At 41.1% G+C, this 24,505-nt stretch overlaps 1 protein-coding gene and 1 long non-coding RNA gene across 2 annotated transcripts; one reads left to right on the top strand and one right to left on the bottom strand.

Moving 5' to 3' along the window:
- The first annotated feature begins 295 nt into the window (after positions 1-295).
- On the top strand, positions 296-3,576 carry LOC133393128 (uncharacterized). Its single transcript, XM_061656586.1, has 2 exons — positions 296-1,717; positions 1,916-3,576. Exon 2 carries the CDS (start codon positions 1,939-1,941, stop codon positions 3,574-3,576), a length of 1,638 nt encoding a protein of 545 aa, XP_061512570.1. The 5' UTR covers positions 296-1,717; positions 1,916-1,938.
- Positions 3,577-13,127: 9,551 nt separating this feature from the next.
- LOC133393468 (uncharacterized) lies at positions 13,128-14,646 on the bottom strand. Its single transcript, XR_009766178.1, has 2 exons — positions 14,386-14,646; positions 13,128-14,276 (listed from the first exon to the last, which is right to left on the bottom strand). It is a non-coding gene; the product is annotated as an uncharacterized LOC133393468 (long non-coding RNA).
- Positions 14,647-24,505: the final 9,859 nt, after the last annotated feature.

Genomic DNA, 24,505 nt, shown 5'->3' with positions numbered 1-24,505 from the left:
AAATTCATGTAGGATGGGTGACGAATGAACCACCCTGTGGTTCGTGATGACAGCTCGGATGAGAGCAGCGTGACTCGATTAACCGGGGGAACGCGAGAACGGACAGCGGATGCGGACAGTCGCACACGGAGATCGAAGTGAAACACACATATGAAGAACTAAAACGATTTTGTTAATTTGAACTTACACCTGTTCTCACTTTCCTCTGAATCGTTATCCGGTTGCTATGGATTGCAATCCATGAGAATGGATCGCAATCAACTACGTCTGAATCGTTTTCAGCTACGTTTGGATCGTTTTCAGCTATGTTTGGATCGCTCTCAGCTACCTTTGGATTTTACGTTAGCTCGCGCAAATTTTGTTGCGGCGCATAGTTTATTTCGTGACCACTCGGCGTACCTCACGATTCTCCTCATAACAAATGATTCAAAAAGCAACAATTTCATATTGTTCTATGTTTGAACCCAATTGAGAACTTGAATTCTGAAAACTCATTTTTAAGCAATGAATAACATTTGACAGATTTGTCGGCTCAGGACATCAATAATAAATTCCCAACCAGACCGTCCCTCCATATCAAAGAAGGAATATCCGGCTAAATCTCGAATGCATAAACAGAACTGAATGACCACGTAGGTCGTTACGCTAAAAAGAAGAAGATTGTACTGGTTAGTTTGGAAAACTTCGTCTAATAATCAAAAACGTATGAATGGTGATGTAAGCAGCTTCATACACGATAAGAAAAATACGATAAGATTTTACAATTGAATGCATTAATTGTTTAGTTCTTGGGGTGCAAATGTGCCCCGCGGTCACCAAATAAACTTTGCGCTGCAAGGAAATTTGCGCGAGCTACCGCAAAATCCAAAGGTAGCTGAGAGCGATCCAAACGTAGCTGAAAACGATCCAAACGTAGCTGAAAACGATTCAGACGTAGTTGATTGCGATCCATTCTCATGGATTGCGATCCATAGCAACCGGATAACAATTCAGAGGAAAGTGAGAACAGGTGTAATAAAGCACTCTTTTCTCCTTTTATCCTACATGGGGACTCAACCGGGATATTAGAAAAGAGTTGCGTGAAATGTACAGTGCGTAAAAGACGTGCGCCTGTATGTGAAGACGCGCAAAGAAGTGTACAGTGCGTGTAAGACGTGCGCCTGTATGTGTTAAGACGTACAAAGCATTACGCAGCGCGTGTAAGACGTGCGCCTGTGTGTGTAAAAGAGGATGAAGTTAAGTACAGTGCGTGTAAGATGTGCGCCTGTATGTGTTAAGACGTACAAAGCATTACGCAGCGCGTGTAAGACGTGTGCCTGTGTGTGTTAAAGAGGATGAGGTTAAATACAGTGCGTGTAAGATGTGCGCCTGTATGTGCTAAGACGTACAAAGCATTACGCAGCCCGTGTGCAACGTACGCTCGTGTGTGTTAGAGAGGGAAAGAAGCGTAGTGCGTGTAAGTCGTCCGCCTGTGTGTGTTAAAGAGGATAAAGTTGAGTACAGTGCGTGTAAGAGGTACGCCGGTACGCAAAAAACGACGCGAGTTGCACAAAGGACAACAGAAGTGTGACTTTTGTGTTAGTGTGACGATTAAAGACGAAAAGCATCGCGTAGTGCGTGTAAAACGTGCGTTTAGAGAACGCAATCAACGAGAAAGAGTTGAGTGTGTGTGAAAGTGTGCGTCACTAGTGGAAAGAGGTAGACGTATATACTGCGTGTGCGGCACGCGCTTGTGTTGGTGAAGGCGTTAGGAACTGTCGATAACTGCTGAATTCTCGTGAAATTCGCATAATGGACAACGAAGCGCAGATCCTCGTGTTGCTAAACGATTTAACTCGTCCGGGTTTAGTTAGGAGGTGCGCCGCTAGAAAACTAGCTACCTCGGGTACAAAAGAAGAGTTGGCCAGGCGACTAGTCGAAGAAGGAAACGTGGAAATAATGGATGAAACCATGAATACGGACAATTTTGCAGACGCAGAAATGCGTAGCAGTACAAACGATGAAGCGGTCTTGCCAGAACACTCGGATTTGGTGCGCACGCCGTATTCGTTTCGTGATGTTGAAGACGGTTTAGAAACGTACGGGAATGATCTATCCCAAGACTTTAGTGTGTGGCTAAACGAATTTGAAGATATTTCAAAGATGGCACGTTGGACGCAAGATCAGATGCTGGTAATGATGCGCAAAAAGTTAGTTGGTGTGGCGAAAAGTTTTGTGATGATCAAACGCGAAACCAATTCGTATACCGCGTTGCGTGCAGCTTTACTGGAAGAGTTCGGTACGGTAGTTTGTGCGAATGACGTACACCGTAAGCTGGCAACGCGTAAGAAGAAGAAAGATGAATCCGTATTGGAATTTATCTATGCAATGCAACGCATTGCGCAAGGCATCGATTTAGATGAAGTCAGTTTAGTGGAATATATCGTCGATGGTGTTACAATGGACACTCGAAGTCGAGCAAGTTTATACGAAGCTGTGACAATAAAAGATTTGAAATCGAAGCTACTGTTCTGGGAACGTGCGCAAAAGAAAGATGAGCCAACAGAAAAGAAGAAAGAACAAGTGCGACGCGTGGTGGAAAAAGTAGAAGAAAACTCAAAACGACGTTGCTACAATTGTGGTGATCTCGGACATGAAACACGTACATGCGCAAACAAACAACGTGGACCCAAGTGTTTTGTTTGCAATGAATACGGACACCGCGCAAAGGAATGTCCGAACAAAGCGCGACATTCGTCGAACATGCCAAGGCAAAACAATGGTGACACCACGAATGTTCTTACAGTGAAAACAGCGGAACAGAACGATGTGTCCGAATTAAAACGAAATGGACTGATCACAAAGCGCATCAAAGTGAACAATATGGATTGTGTGGCTTTTGTCGATCCTGGCAGTGAAGTGTCGTTATTACGGAAAGATTTTTTCGATGAGTTGCCGTTTAGTGAAATGGTGCCAGTTAAAACAGGTTTTCGACTCCGTGGTTTCGGTGGAAATTGCAACACACCACACGGCAAAACAAAGATAAGTATGGAAATTGACGAATTGAAACGATCGGTCGATGTTTTTATAGTGTCAGTGAATTCTATGAACTCAAAAGTGTTGTTAGGTATGGACTTTTTGCAAACGACGAAGTATACTATAACGAACGATGGTTTGAAACTGGAGGAAGTTGGATCGGTAGAAAACGACGAACGATGGATTTACAATATAAAAGCCGCGGATGTGGGAGAGTTAACGGTTCCTTCAGAATATCGCGAACAAATAGAGTGCATGATAAAGTGTTATAATCCCAACGAAAACCCACAATCGGTCGAGACCTTAGTAATCAAGTTACAAGATGAAAGTGTAGTTCGTGAAAATCCTCGTAGGCTTGCTCCATTAGAAAGGCGTGTGGTTAAAGATCAGGTACAGGAATGGCTAGACAAAGGTGTCGTAAGATCATCGTACAGTCCATACGCAAGTGCTGTGGTTGTGGTTCCTAAAAAGAATGGTACGTACAGAGTTTGCATCAATTGGCGGAATCTCGAGTTTTCACAACGTTGGATCTTGAAAATTCTTATTTTCACGTTCCAATAGACGAAGATAGTCGGAAGTTTACAGCTTTTGTTACTCACGAAGGGCAATATGAGTTTTGTCGGGCTCCATTTGGTTTGTGCACCAGTGGAAATGCATTTTGCAGATTTATTAATTCTGCATTACGAGAGCTCATAAACGAAGGAGTTATCATAACGTTTGTGGATGACATTATAATCCCAGCTAAGAGTGAGCAAGATGGTATCGCATCTTTGAAGCGTGTGTTTGAGATGTCCGAGAAAGCAGGTTTAAGATTCAATTTGAAGAAGTGTGTGTTTTTGCAGAGGCGCGTGGAATATCTGGGGTATGTTGTGTATGACGGTCGAATCGAACCAGCAGAGCAGCAGATTGAAAAAGTGAAGCGGTATCCCCAACCTAAAACCACAAAGCAATTGCAGCGATTCATAGGTCTTGCAAGTTATTTTCGTAAGTTCATACCGGGATTTGCGAAGATAGCTCGTCCTTTAACGATGATGTTAAAAAAGGAAAATCAGTTTGATTTTGGTATACGGGAAATTACTGCGTTCGAAGAGATAAAATCAGTGTTAGTGAATTATCCGGTATTGCGTATTTACCAAAGTGGTGCAGACACTGAAATCCATACAGATGCAAGTAAGGAGGCATTGGCTGGAGTGCTCATGCAACGTGCGGTAGATGACGGGATGTTTCATCCTTGTTATTACTACAGCAGACTAACCAACCAAGCTGAACAGAACTATCACTCTTTTGAGCTAGAAACATTAGCGGTGGTAGAATCTTTAAAGAAATTCCAGTGCTATTTACTGGGACAAAAGTTTAAAGTGGTAACCGATTGCTTTGCCTTCAAGCAATCCATGGCTAAGAAGATACCGAACGCAAGGGTTAGTCGTTGGATGGTGGTCTTAGCAGAGTTCGAATTTGAAGTCGAGCATCGCAGTGCCGAAAGAATGCAGCATGTGGATGCTCTATCCCGTGCCAGTGTAATGTCAGTGTCTACAGCGATTTGTGAGCGTATGAGGAAAGAGCAGCAGCGTGATCCAATATTGGCAGAGATTCTTTCAAAGTTGTGCAGTGGTGAAGAAATCGACGACTATTTTGCAAAAGATGGTGTGTTATATAAGGGTGATGTCTTTTCATCCAGATTGTGCGTGCCAATTTCGATGGAAGCAGAAGTTATTAAGAATGCTCACGATCAAGGACATTTCGGAATCAGAAAAACCAAGGAACGTTTAGCGAGTGACTATTACATTCCAAGTGTTGACGAGAAGATAGAGAGGTGTATTTGTTCTTGTGTGAAGTGTATTCTAGGTGACAAAAAGAGGGGTAAAGCGGAGGGATTATTAAACCCTATTCCAAAGGGCGAGGTACCTCTCGATACGTTTCATATCGATTATCTCGGCCCTATACCGTCGACGAAGAAATCTTACAATTACATCCTGACGGTGATCGACGCGTTCAGTAAGTTTACGTGGCTATTTCCTACCTAATCAACGGCGGGTGACGAAGTAGTGAAGAAGTTACAGGTCATCGCAAGTGTTTTTGGCGATCCCCGACGAATAATTAGTGACAAAGGAGCAGCTTTTACATCGTCAATGTTCGCGAGTTATTGTGAAGAGTGTGACATCGAACTACACACGATTGTAACAGGTGTTCCAAGAGGCAACGGGCAAGTGGAACGAGTACATCGCACCATTATTCCGGTTTTGACTAAGCTATCTATCAATAAACCGGAAGAGTGGTACCGACACGTGAATGCGGTGCAGAAGGCGATCAACAGCAGCTGGCAGAGGGCAATCCGAACCAGTCCGTTTGAATTGCTAGTTGGAGTCAAGATGAAAGATGCTGACGGTAACACGTTGCGCGCCATGGTTGAAGCAGAGTTGCAACAGTCGTTCCAAGACGACAGAGACGAGCTACGCAAAATGGCTAGAGATGGAATCCAAGCCATCCAGGACGAAAATCGACGAAGCTACAATCTACGGAAGCGACCGGCGCGTAAGTACGAAAAAGGTGATCTGGTGGCACTTCCCGTGACGCAGTTTGGACCGGGGAGAATGTATCGGCAGCGGTTTTACGGTCCGTACGTCGTGAAGGAGATTCTGGAGCATGACCGTTTGAATGTACGGAAACTGGATGACGATGCTGAAGGACCATCGCAGACGACTACGGCTTGCTCAGCCGTGAAACCATGGGTACATCCGGGCCGGATGTAACATCAGGAAGGGCCGTGTAGGATGGGTGACGAATGAACCACCCTGTGGTTCGTGATGGCAGCTCGGATGAGAGCAGCGTGACTCGATTAACCGGGGGAACGCGAGAACGGACAGCGGATGCGGACAGTCGCACACGGAGATCGAAGTGAAACACACATATGAAGAACTAAAACGATTTTGTTAATTTGAACTTAATAAAGCACTCTTTTCTCTTTTATCCTACATTCATTGGATCATATTCACAAACATTAAAGCCTATGGATCGAGAATGTGTTTTATCTTTCGACGAGATGAAGGTGTCTCGAGTATTAGAATACGATCCATCGGCAGATGAAATAGTGGGCCCATTTAATTATCTGCAAGTAGTCATGATGCGAGGATTGTTTAAACAATGGAAACATCCGATATTTATCGGCTTTGATACCAAAATGACAAAGGATATCATTATCGAAATAATTTCACGATTGAGCGAAAAAGATATAAATGTAGTCGCTATCATCAGTGATAATTGCCGAACAAACATTGGATGCTGGAAGGAGCTAGGCGCGCGGGATGACGTAGAAAAGCCGTATTTTCCACATCCAAAAACTAATAAGAATGTGTATGTGATCCGTGATACACCTCATTTGCTGAAGTTGTTAAGGAATTGGCTTCTAGATCATGGTTTTGAGTACAACGGCCAACTTATCGAAACCACCAATCTGTTGCGTATGGTAGCCAAAAGAATGGAGTCAGAAATGACTCCTTTATTTAAACTCACAACATCCCATATAGACATCCCGGCAGGCAATTGACGTTTCATACTAGGGCGAGGGGCGTTGAAACGCATGGAAGAGCAGGAAGAAGCACGGACGAGCGGTGATGAACTGCAACTGTGTGCGTGCAACAGCACCAAACGGCATGTGACGACGTACAGTGTGTGGATGTGTGTGTGTAATTTTAGGCAGCGAAGATGGATCGAGGTTATGTTTACAAAGTGAAAGAGTTTGATGCAGAAGCGTCTTTGTGATAAACATGTATTTTAGTTGCATATTTTCAGTGTTAAAGTTTGTAATGTGAACTTAAAAGTAATGATCAATGGTGCTATTCACTTGTGTGCTGTTGGCGAATATTGAAGCGTTGAAATATTGAAACTTCCTATGTTAGTTTGTTGCGCTTAGTGTGAAGCAAAAATGTGTGCTAAAGTGTTATAAATTAGAAATAATTATACGTATCCGTCTAATGTTCGGTTGTACCCATCTAATTTTCCATATTTTTTAGTGTCCTTATCGTTTACCAAGAGAAAAAGATTGGAGGTTAGTTACGTGCAGCTATTTCGTCTCCGCAGGAAGGTATGTTAATTAAAGTGGTTGTATTTGTAATGTTTCGTTACGCTGAAATTAAATAACTAATCGAATAAAATTTTCCGTCAAACATTATGAATAATCGATGTTATCAGTTTTCTTCAGGAGTGTTCCAAGCTGTCCGAAGACACACAAATCCAATTCACCTCGTATGCACCCAGCGGATTTCATGCGAAGGATATTGGAAAGCCATCAAAGAAGTGGGCATGATGGTAAGGAAACTTTAATTATTTTTACTCTTAGATTTCTTATCCTTATTTTTGTTTACAACAACCTTGGATCGTCGGCGCGGGCCTTATGGGAACTGCGCGGTCAGAGCAACAACCGGATGAGCATTTCGTTCCAGGTGGAAATTATATCAAGTTTGGGAATTGAAGAGAGTTACGGCACACTGTGAACATCGTTGCAAACAATCAATGGTAACATTTATATATAGCTTATGAATGCATGTGTTTATCTAACTATTCACTAAATCGTTTATTTATTAATTTGAGCATTAGCGCTCCATCGACGTATGTTGTTTGTTGTTCTTTTAAGTAAATTGCTCCAACGGAACAGCTTATCCCGGCCTTTCTCGGGTTTAGTTGCTGTTGCTTGACCGCGACGAGTGACACCAGAGTTTGCTATGGTCGTATTATCGTCGTGTAATCGTGTTATTGCTGTTAACGCACTTTGTTTATATCTATTAAGATGCAACAGCATTATTTATTTTCCGGAATATCGTTAGCGTTGTTCCTCCTCGGTCAAACGGTTGACAGTGGGCAATAAAGTACAATAAATGATAGGAGCAAAAACGCGATGGCTGTTAGTGATTTGCAAAATGATACCAACAGCCATTTTACATTTTTTATCTTAAACAAGCATTGCCCCTGAAAGCTACCAAAGCAAATGTGTATTACTTACCACTAGCTGTGTGATAGGTACAATAAAAGGTACAATTTTTCATTTAATTTGTAAAATTAGAAAAGAATAGATCAAAGGTGATTGATAAATATGGTATCAATAGGACATTGCGATTAATAAATATAGTATCAATAGGACATTGCGATTGCGAGTAATATGTATAAACAGCAACTATAAATAGGTAGAGCAATTTAACCAAATAAATATATGTTTATTTCTTCCTTCTATGGCAGCTTGTTTTAACATTTCCCTGCATGTTTACTCTTGCCGGTGCATGTGTCAGTTTTCTTTTTAAATATTCTTTATCATATCTACGTCTATTCCCACGTGGTTTGTGGCGATAGACTTAAATAAGCACTGTATTGGGATAGTTACTAAAAGCTATTTTTTCCTAACGATCCTTCCCGAAGAGCTACACCGTGCAAGAAAAGTCCTATCAAACATCACGTTTAAAGCCTTATGCATCCTGTTGTTGGCATCCTGGCTGCTGATATCTGCATCTATTATTTAAGTATAACTGCAAAATGCAAAATCATCTCCAGCTATTTTTGCTAAAAATGCATCAAACTGTTGTTCATTTCCGATTTTTTAAAGTGTTAAACTCTCCGCATTTCTTCTTATAACCTTCATAGGATTCAGTATTGTGGGCTGCTCATTTAAAATCACCATTATCTGTGCGCTGCGTGCATCTATTTTCATTAACAGCATCCGACAACGAAGGCAGCAGCTTCCAGAATACTCTGTAGAAGTAATTGAAAGGATTGCTTGATTTGCTCCTGCTGCAGCCTGGTGTTCATCGTCGATGATCATCATTATTGGCGACGAAGGCAGCACAGGTTCGTACACCGAAAACGTAGCAGAACTCGTTGACGGTTTCTGATCACTTTTCCTGGTTATATTTTCAGGCAAATTTATTACAACAGGACCATTTGTTCGTTCAGTCGTTATGTACGATGTACCGGCGCTTGTCGATGGCACTTGGTTACCACCGTCAACTATCTTGCCTGGCGGACAGATGTGGCTAGGAACACAGGTAAAAGATTGCTCAGACATAGCAGTACTCGTTGATGGTTTTTTAACATTAACGCTGATCATTTTGGCTTATACGACTCACAATACAAACAGATCCTCCAGCAGCCGCTATCACCGATGCAGAAGCACTGGTGGGTAAATGTTGTCTTACAACAGCGGTCATCATACCACGCTGATTCTTCGGAGCATGAACTTCGGCAAGCGATGCAATCGATGGTACTGCAGATCCCGTCAATGCCTGTTGTCTACCGATCTTCATGCCTGATTCCTGCGGTAGAGCATCAGCAACCAGTACCACTGATGGCGCAGCAGTACTAGTTGACGGTTGCTGTCCATGTTGCTGGCCTAACGGACGGAATGGTGCAGGAACAACAGGTAATGTTGACCGATGATGATTATTATCACCGGCATTCGAGACCAGCGCTGACACTGCATCCGTTACCTTGAGCTGTTTACCAACACGGACTGGCATTCTTTGTTGACTCGCGCTGACCGGCCACTGAATCCACCGATGGCACTGCACTTGTCGTCGGAAGTTGTTCAACAACACGGACTGGTACATCTGACTGACGAAACGATTACACATCCGCAACGGCCGAACGCATCACTTGTAAAGGAAGTGGCACTTGAGACTCTTCCACAACTTCCTTTTATACTGCATTTCGAGTTGCCGGTGCGCAGACTTATGAATGAGTGGGAGAAGTATAAGGACTTGTGAAGAAGGAATAAGATATGGTGTGATGTCGAATATTGTGCCTGTTGCTTGTACTACTGAATGTCGCCAAGCTACTCATCACATACCCGTGTTTTATGTAACCATTCTTGGTGTTTCCGGGTTACTCGCCATCGCGCTGTAGTCGGATCATACTGCACCTGTCCTGCTTCGATTAATGCCACCGCAAAGGCAAAATTGGAGCACGCGTTCCTCCGGCACCGTCTGGAGAATGTGGGAGTCATTGCTCTATAAAAACTACCGGACTACCACAAACTGGAAACAACGGAAAACCCCGTGGGTCACTGGCCACCAACATGCATATCGGCTGAAACTTGGATCCATGCTAAATTGAAGCAAAGTTGAAGTAAGTCTGACAGTATCTAAAGTAATAGAAATACAGTTTGATAAACTGGTTAACAATGTTTATTTTTTTCATTTCAGCTAATATGCCGTGCGAAAAAGCAAAATAAATATTTCATTTTAATGTTTATTAAGCTGAACCGACATTATATTTTTCATCTAAAACGTTTTTGATGTGTTTTTTTCTCATCGCGTTTAGGTGTCGTGTATCAGATCGCAACTGCTAATAATTTCGTCGTTTGAGGCGGACTGTTATGGAGGTACCAAATCTTCAGTGATGATGAATGCGTTCATGCATCTACGAGCCGGTAATTGGCGGTATCCAGATCATCGTCGTACTGTTAGCTTACCTAAGGTACCGAAATTAGCGACAGTGTAAAATGTAAGAGAAAGACAAATTGACGATTAAAGTAATATATGTAATTAAAATTAATGGTTTACATGGATTGCGCTCCACTAACAATATTTTTCTCTTATAGTGTCTATTTCAGCTGTGGTGTGAGAATTAAAGCTGGCTCTCACAACCGTCCGGAAGTCGCAGTGATTTGGTAACATCAAGATCATCACCACCGTACGAAGCGCAGCATATTGGAGCAAGCCCAAGCGGACAGCAACCACCTGCAGCAAACGTACGCCGAACGAATGGACGTGGTAGACGCGTTATGATTGCAAGGCGATACTTGCGCTCTGAAAATGCTAGCACATATGTTTGGGCCACAGAGGTACGTTCCGAGTGTGTAAAAACATGCCGGGCCCACAGGTACGCAACAACCGCGCCCAAATCTATGGCATAGTATTGGGTGTTAGCTCGTCCGCTAGCACCGGTTCCACTGCAAATGAAAAAATATGTAAAAATGTCGCCCTTATTCCTTTGTACATACAAGAAACGATCGCGAACGATCAGCATGAAATGCACTTGACTTATATTATTCTTCTTTCTTTAGTTTCAGATAGACCGTTCTCATCAATGCCACATCATGTACGGTCGGTTAGTTACGCTTCATCACGAAGGACAATCACATCTGGGTAACGGAATGCTGCCAAAACGATGAAGCTGGCTTAGTCCTCGATGACGACAACAAATTGTTTGAACATGTTCAATTAAACAAACATGTTGTTTTGGCTTCTCATAATTAATGGTAATGTTTAGCATTCTCAACGCTTAATTTATGTGAAACGCAAATAACTTTTTTTTACTTATTTTATGTTTTATATTTTAATTTAATTACAGGTGAATGCTGCTGCGTGATAAACGTTTTCGTGCGCTGAATAAGGTTTGTATGAAAAATAGTGTATTTTTAGAATATTTAATTTTCAATAAAGTAACGGTCAATTTGAAAATAAGCTGTGTTGATATATAACCCGAATGAAAGAAATACACGGATAAACGAATGTAAACAATACACGAAAGAACGGGAGGTCCGTTTCATCCGTACCCCCCCCCCCCCCCCCCCACGCCCAATCATGTCTTCCGTTGGGCGCCTGAGCCATGCACGGTTGGGCGCCCGTTTCTCCTCCTCCGGCGCCATCAGTTTAGCTGTCTATTGCCTGCCGGGATGACTCCCCAAGAACGACAAAATGTTCGAAGGGCAGCAGAGTTATTGTCTCGTACAACCGCTGTAGCTCTCCGTACATATTTTCCGGACGATGATAATGCTAAAATTTTGGCTAATTTTATAGAGAAGGTGGATGTGTGGTTTAGCATATCTAATTCTTACACACCTTTCGCAAAATTGGATTTTAAAAAAGCATATACTGCTAGCGATGACCAAGTTAGTGCTTTAACAGATATGTATGACATAATATCAAACATGACTATCCCAGGTAAAAATGGTTTACAAATTTTTCAACGTTCTATAATGATGCAGATTAAGTCACTGCAAATGGTGTTTGCAGATATGAAGTTAAAACACGATGCCAAATTCATCTGTACCCATAAGGTAAGCAACATGATAGTTCAATTGCAATTAATTCATTGAACATTCAATACCATATGATTATACAGGAAAATCTCAGCTAGAGCTGGTGAATTCATTGTTACAAAATTAATCATTTTAACTAATACATTAATTGTTGTGTTTCTTTTTCTTCTTTTTTCATTTTACAGTTAAACCAAGACGTATTAGAGAATTTTTTCTCGCAGCTTAGGCAAATTGGTGGTGTATATGACCATCCCTCACCTCTAAGTTGCATTTATCGAATTCGTCTTATGATTTTGGGGAAAACACCAACCATTTTGCACAATCAAACAAATACTGTTGAAGCTGCAAATTGTGAGCAAGATGAATTCATTACAACAACTGAGAGCAATGTTGCTGGTGCTAGGAGTAATGATGTTTTCATCTCAGCTTCTATGTTTGAAAAGGCCGAGATCACTCCCGAATTACCGGATGTCAAGGCAATGGAAGAAGCAAACAATTTCGTATCACAAGATGTAAGTTCACTTAGTTCCGTTAGTGATACAAGCATTGAGCTACCTCACCAAGAAGCTGATGGATTGTCTTACATACTTGGATATCTTGCAAAGAAGCATCACTCTCAGTTTTCCCATCTTAATCTGGGAGAACACACATTTAAGACTAGGATTGACCATAATTATTGCCAACCTCCTACATTTGTACACCATTTGTCCTGTGGTGGACTGATTGAACCGTCGGATGAATTTTTGAATTTAGGGAAAAAAATGGAAAAAATATTCTTGAAAATGAATCCAGACGGAGGATTATTAAAAGGAGAACGAATCGTAGATCGAATCACAAACAAGATAAAGCGATATCTAACAGAACTTCCGGTTGAGATAATTCGTTCTTTTGCAAAACAGCGTGTAATTGTTCGTATGCGCTATTTGAACTTAAAAGCAACAGCTGAGCAGCTAAACAAAATGAAACATAAGAAAAGAAAATTCGTGACAGAAAATACAAAAGCTGCCAAAAAGAAGAAAAAAAATATTAATTAAAGTTTATGGTAATGTAAGAGGCATATAGCACTCATTAATAACGATTAAGCATATATTTAATACATAGGACTTTATTATAGGAATAAAAATGACAATGTGATAAAAATTTCATACTCCTCTAAATTTAAGTTTTCATTGTATTGTAGTATTAAGAAGAGATTATTAAATGGATTGTTAAATAGAAAATAAAAAAGTACAATTTGTGCAAAATATAGAGTAATTTGACAGTAGAGATTCGTTGTACAATGTAATCACTCGGACCACATCATTTTTAGTTTTTATCTTCTGTCAATAGCACCAACCTTGATATAGAATGTTAATACGATGAACCAACAAAAACACCCTAACTAGCCATTGCTGTGTGACAGTACTTTCCAAACTACAGGCCGCATGCAGTCCCGAGTGCCTATAATGTGCCCCACGATGATTTGGCAATTTTTCATCCAACAGATTGATCATTGTTCATATAGCAGAGCGGCCTACCAAACAGAAAGATCAAAAGAAAAATGTTGAAAGTTCTACTAAATATATGAACGGTTAAGAGCCGCAATCTCAAAAATAAAGAGCTGCATGCGAGCCGCACTTTGCCGTTCGCTGGTCTACAAGTTACAAAGCATTTATAGTACATCGTTGCTTTCGAAAACATAATGGTGTAATTTTTCATTATCTGTATCATGAAAATAGAATGGAACTATAATCAAATTAAAGGAAACGTTATTGATGTGTTCTATTCCTACACGACATCTTTTCAACGATAGTCGCTACCGAAATTTTGTATAAAGCGTAATCACATGTTTTTTTATATGAAGTTTCCCTGAAGAAACGTCGTTCGACCGGTGCATCCTAGAGATTAATCATGGGTTAGGTGTTGTTGAATTCAAGCTTAGGGTGTTGAAGCAAAGAATTAATCTGTATGAAGGAAGGTGAAGGATGTAGCTTGTGGAGCAGTACGGTCAATGGGATATTCTCGAGGTGTAGGCTTGCAGTATAAATTGGCTGGGGATTGTTTTTAAAAAGAACTGCTGTCCCACCGAGCAGGTGCTTGTAAGATGACTCTGATTTATCGTTGTCTGGCTGATGTAGGTTGTCCGGCATTGGTCACATAACACAGTGAGCTCGATGGTTCATGGATCAACTAGTCAATCTGTCGGATGATGGATGCAGACGAGAGGTAGGAGGCAGTCATGAACCGACGTTAGGTGCTAATGGAGCAGGACGTGCTCAGCAGTGATTGGAGATAAAACAAAGAGAGGGTAAATTATAAAACTTTGCCACAGTATGAGTAGTATTGATGGTTTGAAAGCAACATACAACTTGCATTATGCCTTAATTCTCCTATACACCTGATTGTGCTCTGCGATGTTCGATGTCGATGGACCTTGCAGAATAGGTCAACAATTTGGGGATGTTTTTCACCTGGAATCAGCTCACTCACTAGAATTACCTGGAGTCTTTCAGCTGCAGAAAAAAAATCGAGAAATTTATTATGCTTACTACATTTGTTTCGTATTTTAAATTCTAATCTTCGTCATTCGTGAACAGCATAAGCTGATCAAAACAAAGCCGGCGTGATTTGACAGACAAATTGTAAACAATTTAACCAACATGGTTCCAGCAAAAACGAAATGTCTTAACCTCAGTAGAATATATAATAACCTTGCTGCAGAGTGGAAAGAGTTTGTAGAGTTTCTGCATTTTGAAAAATTTGTCAGCATTTTGTCACTCCCGTGGCCTTTCGCTTTATTATATTATTTTATTTATTCCTATTGTAGTGAACTTGTCATCACTTAGTGCCGTTCCTGAATTAAGACGGATTGTATTTGCACTTTTATATAAACTCACTTTTATTTTGCCACTTTACTTATACTTAATAGCGTGGTTGGCTTCTACGGATTTGCGAACTTACTTTTGCGCGGCGGACTGGACTGCGTGATTTTACTGATACAACAACTCTCCTCTAGCTCCGCGCGAGCTTCCTTTTATACGAAATAATTACATTGCGCTTATGGACATATTTAGCTTACCCGTTCCGTTATGCATGATTACAATTTATTATCCTGCTCTATCTCCTGCATTATGCGTACGCGACTTTTTGCGTACATTAGGTAATATCGTCCTTCCATGAGTATTATCCTACTGCGCAATTGGATGAACTCTATTAAATTTTTCCTATTTATCTAGTTGGTTCGGATTAGAACATATTGCACTTTTATGTCTAATATTTGTTTGCATCTAATTACAGTAATTTATGTTCTGATAATGTTTAATCTAAAAATGTATACTTGTAAAAACTAATTCTTTTGAGTGTGTTGGTGAATACGATCACGCCACTTATCATGCTATTTCATTCTATCATTAGCTGTTTCATTCTAGCCTTAGTGCGGTTTGTGTCTAGGATGTAATGAATTTACTGCAGATTATTATAGCGGATGTTATACTAATACTTGTGTCTTTGCTATTATAATCTAATTCTAATTAGCTAAGTCTAATAGTGTCGGGTGTCGAACCTATGCTACACCTCCCCCGTTTTTGTGAATAACTTAAGATTGAGTGAATGAGCGAAAGAATTGTGTTATTCATTTAGTTCTTGATTAATCAGTTTTTATGTACTGTTGTAGTCTTATGCGTATGCTTATTCTTGATTGTACAATTTGGATCTTTAATATACGTAATTATAAATGGACCCAAGTACAATGGATCTAATTTTTTTCTATTTTCATTTTTTAACGTATACGAAGTCTCCTATGCTTACATCTATGGGATTTATATGCTGATTTAATTCTTTTTCTCTTTTTTCTTTTTCTATAATTATGTTCTTACGTGCAATTTCATTGGACTTTTGTAGTTTAAATTTCATTTCATTGTAATATTGTTCTATATTATAAACTGGATCGATTTTATGTTAATAAATTTCTTGTGGTAGACTTGCTATTCTACCGAAAACTAATTCAAACGGAGTATATTTTGTTTCTGTATGTGGTGTTGTGTTATAAACAAACTCATAAAATTTTATCCAATCATCCCAATCACCGTGATGTTCATTAGTAAATGCTCTAAGGTATTCATTTAAGCTTCTATGATTACGTTCTAGAGCTCCAATTGTTTGTGGATGATATGGCGTTGAAAATGTTTGTTTTATTTTTAAAATTTGGGCTATTTTACTTAACACCTCATTGTTATATTCCAATCCTTGGTCTGATCTAAGCTCCAAAAAGCTTCCATAAGTCAAGATAAAATGTTCAACCAATGCTTTCGCAATCGTGTTTGCTTCTTTGTTTTTAATTAGAATGATCACTATATATTTTGATAGGTCGCATTGAATCGTAATTGCATGTCTGTTGTTATTTATTGTTTTGGGTAATGGACCAACTGTGTCAATTGATATGATGGTAAATGGTTTTGCTGGAGTTAATGTGATTATACATTTTTCTTTTGTGTGCATATTTACTTTGCTGACTTTGCATATTTCACATTTCTGCACGTACCTTTTTATATCTTGCTTCATATTATCCCATTTAAATTTTTCACGAATTTTTAAATATAATCTGTATTGCCCTATATGACCTCCTGTGGGTATGGCATGATATTTTTCCATTATTTTCAACTTTTCTTTCTCACTTGTTATCCATTTAGGTGGATCAAACAAAATTATCTCGTAACCGAAAATTGCTGTGTCTGCTATTTCCTTTATGGTTAATTGAGAGTAATATTCGAATAATTTCTTGACTTCCATTTTGGCCTTTAGAATTGTTAAGAGGGATAACCCTTTTTCCAAGTTGCTTATTATAGTTGTGACTACATACTTTGATTTCTATTCCTATTGACGCCGTCAACCGTCAATTCAGATGCAAAAGCTTCCTTGCACGGGTCACGCGATAGAGGGCGCTGCCGGTCGCTTCGAAATCAATCGGTTTATCTAAAACCGACCAGCGACGGCACGAATCGAAGCCCTAAGGGGGAATGACCGGCGCAACAGGATGACGAGCAGATTCCTTCGCGCACCCGAGCATACGCACGTGATTTTTTAGCGCCACCTTGCGAAATATTAATAAATTATACACATTTCTAATTTCGGCTAAAAAACGTTTTGATTGATCTCTGGGTGGAAAGAATCGGTTGCTTCGCAACAATTCCATTTCTTTTAACTTCTGACTTAATTTTCAAAATCTTATTAACTTCTGACGGTCTATCTGTCTTCCAAAATACTTGATTAGTTACTTCTTCTGTTGCGAAAGTCACTTAAGAAAAGGAAAAAAATGTGGATATTTCTGCTGGGGAAAAATCACAAAATTAGTTTTTATTCCTTCCTTTGACTTTTGTGGTTATAAGAGGCCGAAGGCGCATCCTTCGGCTCTATTTATATTCTCTCTCTCTCCCCACCGCCATCGTAAACCGCGGTTACAAATGGAGGGCAGCTTAGCCCTATGCCCTATCCTGGTAAGCCGTCAGAAAAACCCTACAACAGTCACGAGCGTAAAAGATTTGTCAGGCTTTCTGTTTGTAAACAAACGCTGTTCACAACATTCTCCCCACCAGTGTAACGCTCCCGAGCGTTACACTTCCCTGACGTTTGTTTCCTGTCTTGCCCGTAACGTTTGTCATTGTCAACCCACGCGGTTCTACTTCTTTTGTTTGTGCCCTATACGGTCGTCTTATGCCGCGAAGTTACGTTGCTGCCCAGATTTGCGAATATTAAACGGTTCCTCACACATTTCTCTAGTAGGGTTAACGTTCCATGGTAAGTTTTCGCGCAACTTTTCCCTTGTTGTTTGGTTCCCGGTGATACCATGCAACCTTGCGTCTAAGTGTTGAAGATTATCTCTTCCTCTCCATCTCTTCCAGGCCGTGTCCGTATTCACAAATACATCATCGTACGATGGTCGTATCAACCGTGATGAATTATCATCAGTTGCTGCCTTGTTTAAGTCGGAACTGCGTAGATGCATATGGGAAAATGTACGGTCCTGCAAAACATTCTTAAAAAATCGAGAAAATATTTCGAACAGCGCAACAAGGCTGCGGATTAACAAGGTCACATAAGATACCTTCCTTTTACGGCTGGAAAACAGGTCCACTACCCGCTGCGATCTCTCATCCGTCTTTTCTCCTTGTAGAGGTACTACATCCAGCACGCGATTTGGAGGAAACGGCACCGCATCACATACCTCCAGCTGGCGACGATCCTCCCGCGGTTCAGTGGCACAAATCGCCCAATTTATACGCTCACCCCGTTCAGGAACCGGCTGGTCAGAAGCGTTGATATTGCTGGCGTCAGATGGAGAGTATTCCATTACCTCGATGTTTCGCATCTCATTCTCCTCTTTGTTGTAGGTGCAGAGATGAAAATTGCTGTACACCTCGGGTTTAACGGGCGCGGATGCAGAGCAGGTACCGTACACCGACCATCCGAGCCTTGACTTTACGGCAATTGGTTCGTCGAATTTACCCTCGACGCACCTCGATGGTTTTCCTAAATATATATTGTCCACGCCGATGAGGATACGTGGCACAACATCAGTGTAGGAAGCAATTGGGAGTCCTTGCAGGTACGGAAACTCTCTGGTAAGCTCGTCAAACGATAGCGTCTGTGGTGGCAGCGCAAGCTTTTTTAGGCTGTACGCGGTGGGTAGCTCGTACGTAGTAGCACCTTTGTGTACGCCTGATACACGAAGCGAGAACATCAGCGAGTCGCTTTCCTTACGAGTTGTGCCATCAGTCCATTTTAGGCTAAGTGGATGGGCAGTACCTTCCATGCCCAACTCTTCGATCAACTCTCGATCAACAAACGTTGCCGATGAACCCTCATCCAAGAAAGCGAAGGTGTTTACGGTTTTCTCTCGGTTGTGGATTATTACCGGGACATATCGGAAAAGGTGGCGAGTGCTAGTGCTAAAATGAGTGTTAACCGAGTGCTGTGTATGGTGTTTTGAAGTGATGGGCCGCGGTGTTTCCTCTTCAGCGTGCAGTAAACTGTGGTGAATCGCCCGACATCCCTCAGTACCGCAAGGTGTTCGTACGAAGCATGTGCCTCTATGTGCCCCAAGACATGTGCAACACAAACGATGTCTATTTACGTGTGCGCGGCGTTCCTGCACAGTTAGCTCGCGGAAACGGGCGCAGTCGATCAGTGTGCGGCATGAGTCGTGACACAGGTTGCAAGTCCTAGTGCTGTGAACATTCACGTGATGGTTGTTTGCTAGTGTCCTTCGGGCTGGTAGTGATCGCGACAAATCATTGTGGTGCGAGTGTTTTTCGAAGGGATTCACTTCAGTGCTTGCCGCTACCGCGATCTCCGTGAACCATTTACCGAATTCTCCTACAGTTCTCTTCGATAGTTTCGCCTTGTGGCGGGCCCACTCTAATCGTCGTTCGGCCGGCAGTTTTGCTACCAACTCCTTTAACAGCGTCACGTTGCAGTCGTACTCTTTCAGTCCGGAAGCTTTTATGGTGGCGCACATCTTACGCACCGCCTTCCCGAAGATTGCTAACGTTTCAAGGCGATCGGTTCTAATTTGAGGCAAACTTCTCACCTTTTCTACCAGGCTATCCACTATTAGATCAGGCCGACCATACTCCGTTCGTAAAATGTCTAGCACTTCCGCTAGTCCATCCGGTAGCAAGAGCAGATGATCCACGGACTCTAGAGCTGGTCCGCGTAGTGCCTGCTGGAGTCGGATGAGATTTTCGTCATCAGTGAAACCACAAGCCTCGGTGGATCGTTCGTAAACGGCTATGAACAGCGGCCACTGCTCCACAGACCCTGAGAACACAGGGAGCTCCTTGGGTGTGCTATCCCGCGCGGCCTTTTGACTTGGTGTCAAAAGGTTCCCCATTACGGCAATTTGATTCGCGGGTGTCGGCTTCAACGTCGAGTTGACGCCGTGTGGCGCCGCCATCGCCATCGCGCCAGCCTGGTTTGGCTGGCCAAAGTGCTTGGTACGATGCGTTTTGATGGAGTCTTCCACCGCGCGTCTCCATTGTGCATATTCCCGTTCCATGGCAGCGGCTTGGTCTTCTGCCAAGGTCCGGTCGTAATCCGGGGGGAAGCTGGACATCGCTGGGGACGACGGTTGATGACACCGGCTTGCGCCCGCCATCGCGCATTCCTCTCGTGATGAGGTTGTCGCTTCATCGGCTAACTGCATAGCACTCGCTGTTGCTAAGTTATGTCTCACCGTGGTCGAAGGTGAATGACCGATGCGTTCGCCGCCATCGCGATGAACCATCGAGTTTGTGCCAATATCCTTCGTCTTTTGCATCCAGACTTCTGTTTTCCGCACAAAATCGCTTACATGGCTGCCTCGATCTGAAATCTCTTCCTCGAGTTCCAGTTCGCATAGTTCGAGTTCGAGCTCCTTCTGAACCTTCTCGAGCTCGAACTGTTTCCTACGGATCTCAAGCCGCTTCCTCCTCACCTCCAGGTCGCGGGGTAGTCACGCGGGCTGCGAGGCTGACTCGTCTTTGTTTGCAGCATCTTCCACGACGCTCACGCGCCTCTCCGGGGAGATGCTGGACGTTTCACCTAGCTGCTGCTGTGTCTCCACCACCACACAGCTTGCGTCCTGTACTGCTCTTTCGTCCATCATCGCAACCAAACGACGTTCCTTCACGGTTTTTGTCGCTCGCGGATTCGCACTACTCCCGGTGGCGAGATTTATATACGATCGTATCGCGCGCGTAACTTCGGAATACTATAAACGATTACTCGTCACTGCACGTTCGCGGCGTCTTCACTATACTTTCAACGGAAAGATTTACGAGTTATTTCGCGCGTTTGTTCGTACTACTTCGGTTGAAGATTTATATACGTTTCAGTGTGGTGAACGAGTCCAAAGTTTGTGTATTTATCACTGTGAAGAACTAATTTTGTGAAATGTTGCGAAAGTCACTTAAGAAAAGGAAAAAAATGTGGATATTTCTGCTGGGGAAAAATCACAAAATTAGTTTTTATTCCTTCCTTTGACTTTTGTGGTTATAAGAGGCCGAAGGCGCATCCTTCGGCTCTATTTATATTCTCTCTCTCTCCCCACCGCCATCGTAAACCGCGGTTACAAATGGAGGGCAGCTTAGCCCTATGCCCTATCCTGCCCGCCATGCAATTGACAGCGATTTGCGAGGGCGCGCGAGGGCTCGCACGCCATACAAGTTCACCGCCCCAGAGCCCTCACATTAAAGAGCTTGCGAGCCTTGGTAGTTTTTTCACTCCTAGTTTTAGCAGTTATAATTATAGCACCCCAAGAGCAGGTATAACAGTCCAAATTGTAGCATACTAAACACCTGAATTTTGTCATTTTATTGTAAAAAATCCGCAAAAATTTTAATAGTGATCTTTTCGACAAATACTACCGCAAAAAAAAAATTATCCATGAATAAAAATCAAAGATTATTTAAAATACCATAAGATTTCGAGCAGATGATATCATTCGCAACCCAAGTGACATTTGCTCGAAATTGTTTTCCCATATCTGCTCGATTAGTACTCGATACGCCTGAATTTGTAGATTTGTGTGTGATCGAGTGAGTTGAAAGCGCTAAGATTTGGTGAGTTCGTAAATTAGACTTTTTACTATCGATTGACGATGTCGTCGAGCTCATTTAACATTCGTAGCTTTGATTTTTTATGAAAAACAAAAGCAAATTTTGTGTGATGTTATTTTATAAAAAATCGATATTATATATGTATAAAATGGCTACATGATCAACTATAACGATAGGAAACATCATTTCCGAGCGAATCTAAAAGAAAACAACGAAAAAGCCGCCTCACAGTTGATTTTAAAGGCCTTTTTCTAAATTCCCTTAAACTGGTGCAGTTTAAGGGAAGTTTAAGGCTTCAGTTTAAGGGAATTTGCTCGAATTCCCGATTATTCGTGCTCGAAAATGTCAATTGGGAACCCTCGCAATGTTTGACGGGTGGTAAGCCGTCAGAAAAACCCTACAACAGTCACGAGCGTAAAAGATTTGTCAGGCTTTCTGTTTGTAAACAAACGCTGTTCACAACATCTTCTTTATTTCTTCCAGCTGTTGGTGTATCTTTAACTTTCTTTTGGGCCTTTACCGTTGCTCTTGTGTTAACTACCATAATTTAATTGTTTTTAATGCTTTTAATATCCTCCTCTTTAGTGTTTGGGATCAATTTTTTCAACTCATCTGAATTGTACACGATTCGTGATAATGCGTCTGCTGCAACATTACTTTTTCCAGTTACGAATTGTATTGTGAAATCAAATTATTCCAGATCTTGTCTAATTCTGGTTAATTTTGACGTTGGATTTTTCATACCAAAGAGATAAACTAGTGGTCTATGGTCTGTTCTGATTGTAAATTTTCGTCCATAAACATATGGTTTAAAATGATTTACTGCCCAGTGTATAGCTACTAATTCTTTTTCTATTATACTCTTATTATTTTCGCCTTTATTAAAAGTTTTACTTGCGAATGCAATAGGAAAATCTTGTCCATTTGTGATTTGGGAGAGAACTGCTCCGTACGCAAAGTTTGATGAGTCTGTAGGGGAAGGTAGGAAAAGACGGACACTGCGGGTAAGATGGACCCTTCTCATAAAAACATGAAAAAGGTAATTTTCGAGTAATTCAACAATGTAGAATCCAAACTGATGGTAAAACAACACATTTGAGAACATTTTTGGCATAATATATGTAAAATTGGTTTAATCCACGAATAAAATAAATTTTCAATCATGTGCACCCTTGTGGATCTAATTTGACCACTGCCGATCTTAAGCTCTACAACTTGTATTGTATATATTTCCGGAAGTTTTATTTCATGAATGGGTTGTCGCGATCATTAATGAAAAAAAACTGGCGAAAGAACGAGAATGAAAGCAATACAAAATATTGTTTTCTGGTGGTTTAAACATCCTGACACCAAAGCGGGAAAGACGGACACTTTGCTGTACTGAAAGATGGACACCGAATTTATTGATTTATTTTACTTCTTATATCAATTGGTGATAAATAGATTTCTTCAAATACCTTAAATACGGGTATTCCGAAGTTATAAACCAATCAGCAACTAGAACAAGTAATGCAATCAGCGAGAAATGAAACATCGGTCAAAATAGCAGTCATGCGTTATGCTATTACTCGCTCGACTCTGGTGAGGCACATCACGAGATCCAATAGTTTGCCATAACTTGGACAACTCTAATTAACAAAAAGAAGAAACACTGATATAAAATCGTTCAGGAATATATTCTATGGAATTTCAAGATTCTATCAAGATTCTATGGAACTACAAATATCAATTGTTGAATGGAAAATGGCTTGAACTATTAACTAGTCCCTCAAAAAATACTGGGGTCGTGGACTTTTCGCGGAGTAATTTCCTAAAAGGAAGTTCTAGACTGTTGTTCTGTACACTGGAGCAACTTCAGCTGTAAGTGCGCGATATTACAATAATGTTTTAGATGCTGCATTCTACGATATATTAGAACCAGTGCTTACAATTTCTAAAACCACGGCTGAATGAATCGTCGTTGCGATAGGCCAAGAATTGGTTTATAAACGTACCAGGACGTGGAAAGCGATAGAATTTGTTAAAATACTGTCAAACTCTTTACTTTCTAAGCTTTTCTACAGGTGTCCATCTTACCCTTCATGGTGTCCATCTTTCCCATATCAGGTGTCCGTCTTCAAAACCGCACGAAAAAAATCATGTTTTTCATTCATGGAAAAAACGCAAAAATCAATGGAAACTTAAAAGTTTCAACACATTTTCTGATAAATCATGAGTGTAAGATAATGTATGCAAATTTTCATGGTCGTTGCACTTATATATCCCTAGATTTTTCCCATTTCCCTTAACGTGTCCGTCTTTACCTACCTTCCCTTAGTTATAATAAAATCTTTGCTAAAGTCTGGGTATTTAAGAATGGTTGGAGATAGCAGATGCTCCTTTAATGAATCAAATGCTGTTTGTTGTTCCTTTTTCCATTCAAAAAGTGTGCCTTTCTTTAATAAATCATTTAGTGGCTTTGCAATTTTTGCAAAGTTTTGTATACATTTTCTGTAGTAATTACAGAAAGCTACGAATCTTCTAACTTCGTCTGCGTTAGTTGGTATAGGAAACTTTCTAATTGTTTCGAATTTGGTTTCATCAGGGTATATTCCCTGGTCCGTTATTTTGTGTCCAAGATATGTAACATCTGATTTAAAGAATTTGCACTTCTCTGGGTTCAATTTAAGATTGTAGTATCGTAATCTATTAAATACTTGTGTAAGATTTTCTATATGATTTTTCATTGAGCTTCCTATTACTATAATATCATCGATACAAATGAATGCTATTTCAGGTGTGAGGCCAGCCATTGCTATTGCCATCATACGCTGAAAACTGTTAGGACTTATGTTTAGTCCAAAAGGCAGTCTTGTGAATTGATAATGTCCTTTTGGTGTAGAAAATGCTGTAT

The sequence above is a fragment of the Anopheles gambiae genome, chromosome 3 (genome assembly GCF_943734735.2).
Source record: "Anopheles gambiae chromosome 3, idAnoGambNW_F1_1, whole genome shotgun sequence".
Classification (NCBI taxonomy): Eukaryota; Metazoa; Arthropoda; class Insecta; order Diptera; family Culicidae; genus Anopheles; species Anopheles gambiae.
This window is presented reverse-complemented; position numbering and strand designations above follow the sequence as displayed.

What these genes read in the sequence shown, in the direction of transcription:
- LOC133393128 (XM_061656586.1), top strand. Translation starts at nt 1,939, where the DNA reads ATGGATGAAACCATGAATACGGACAATTTTGCAGACGCAGAAATGCGT.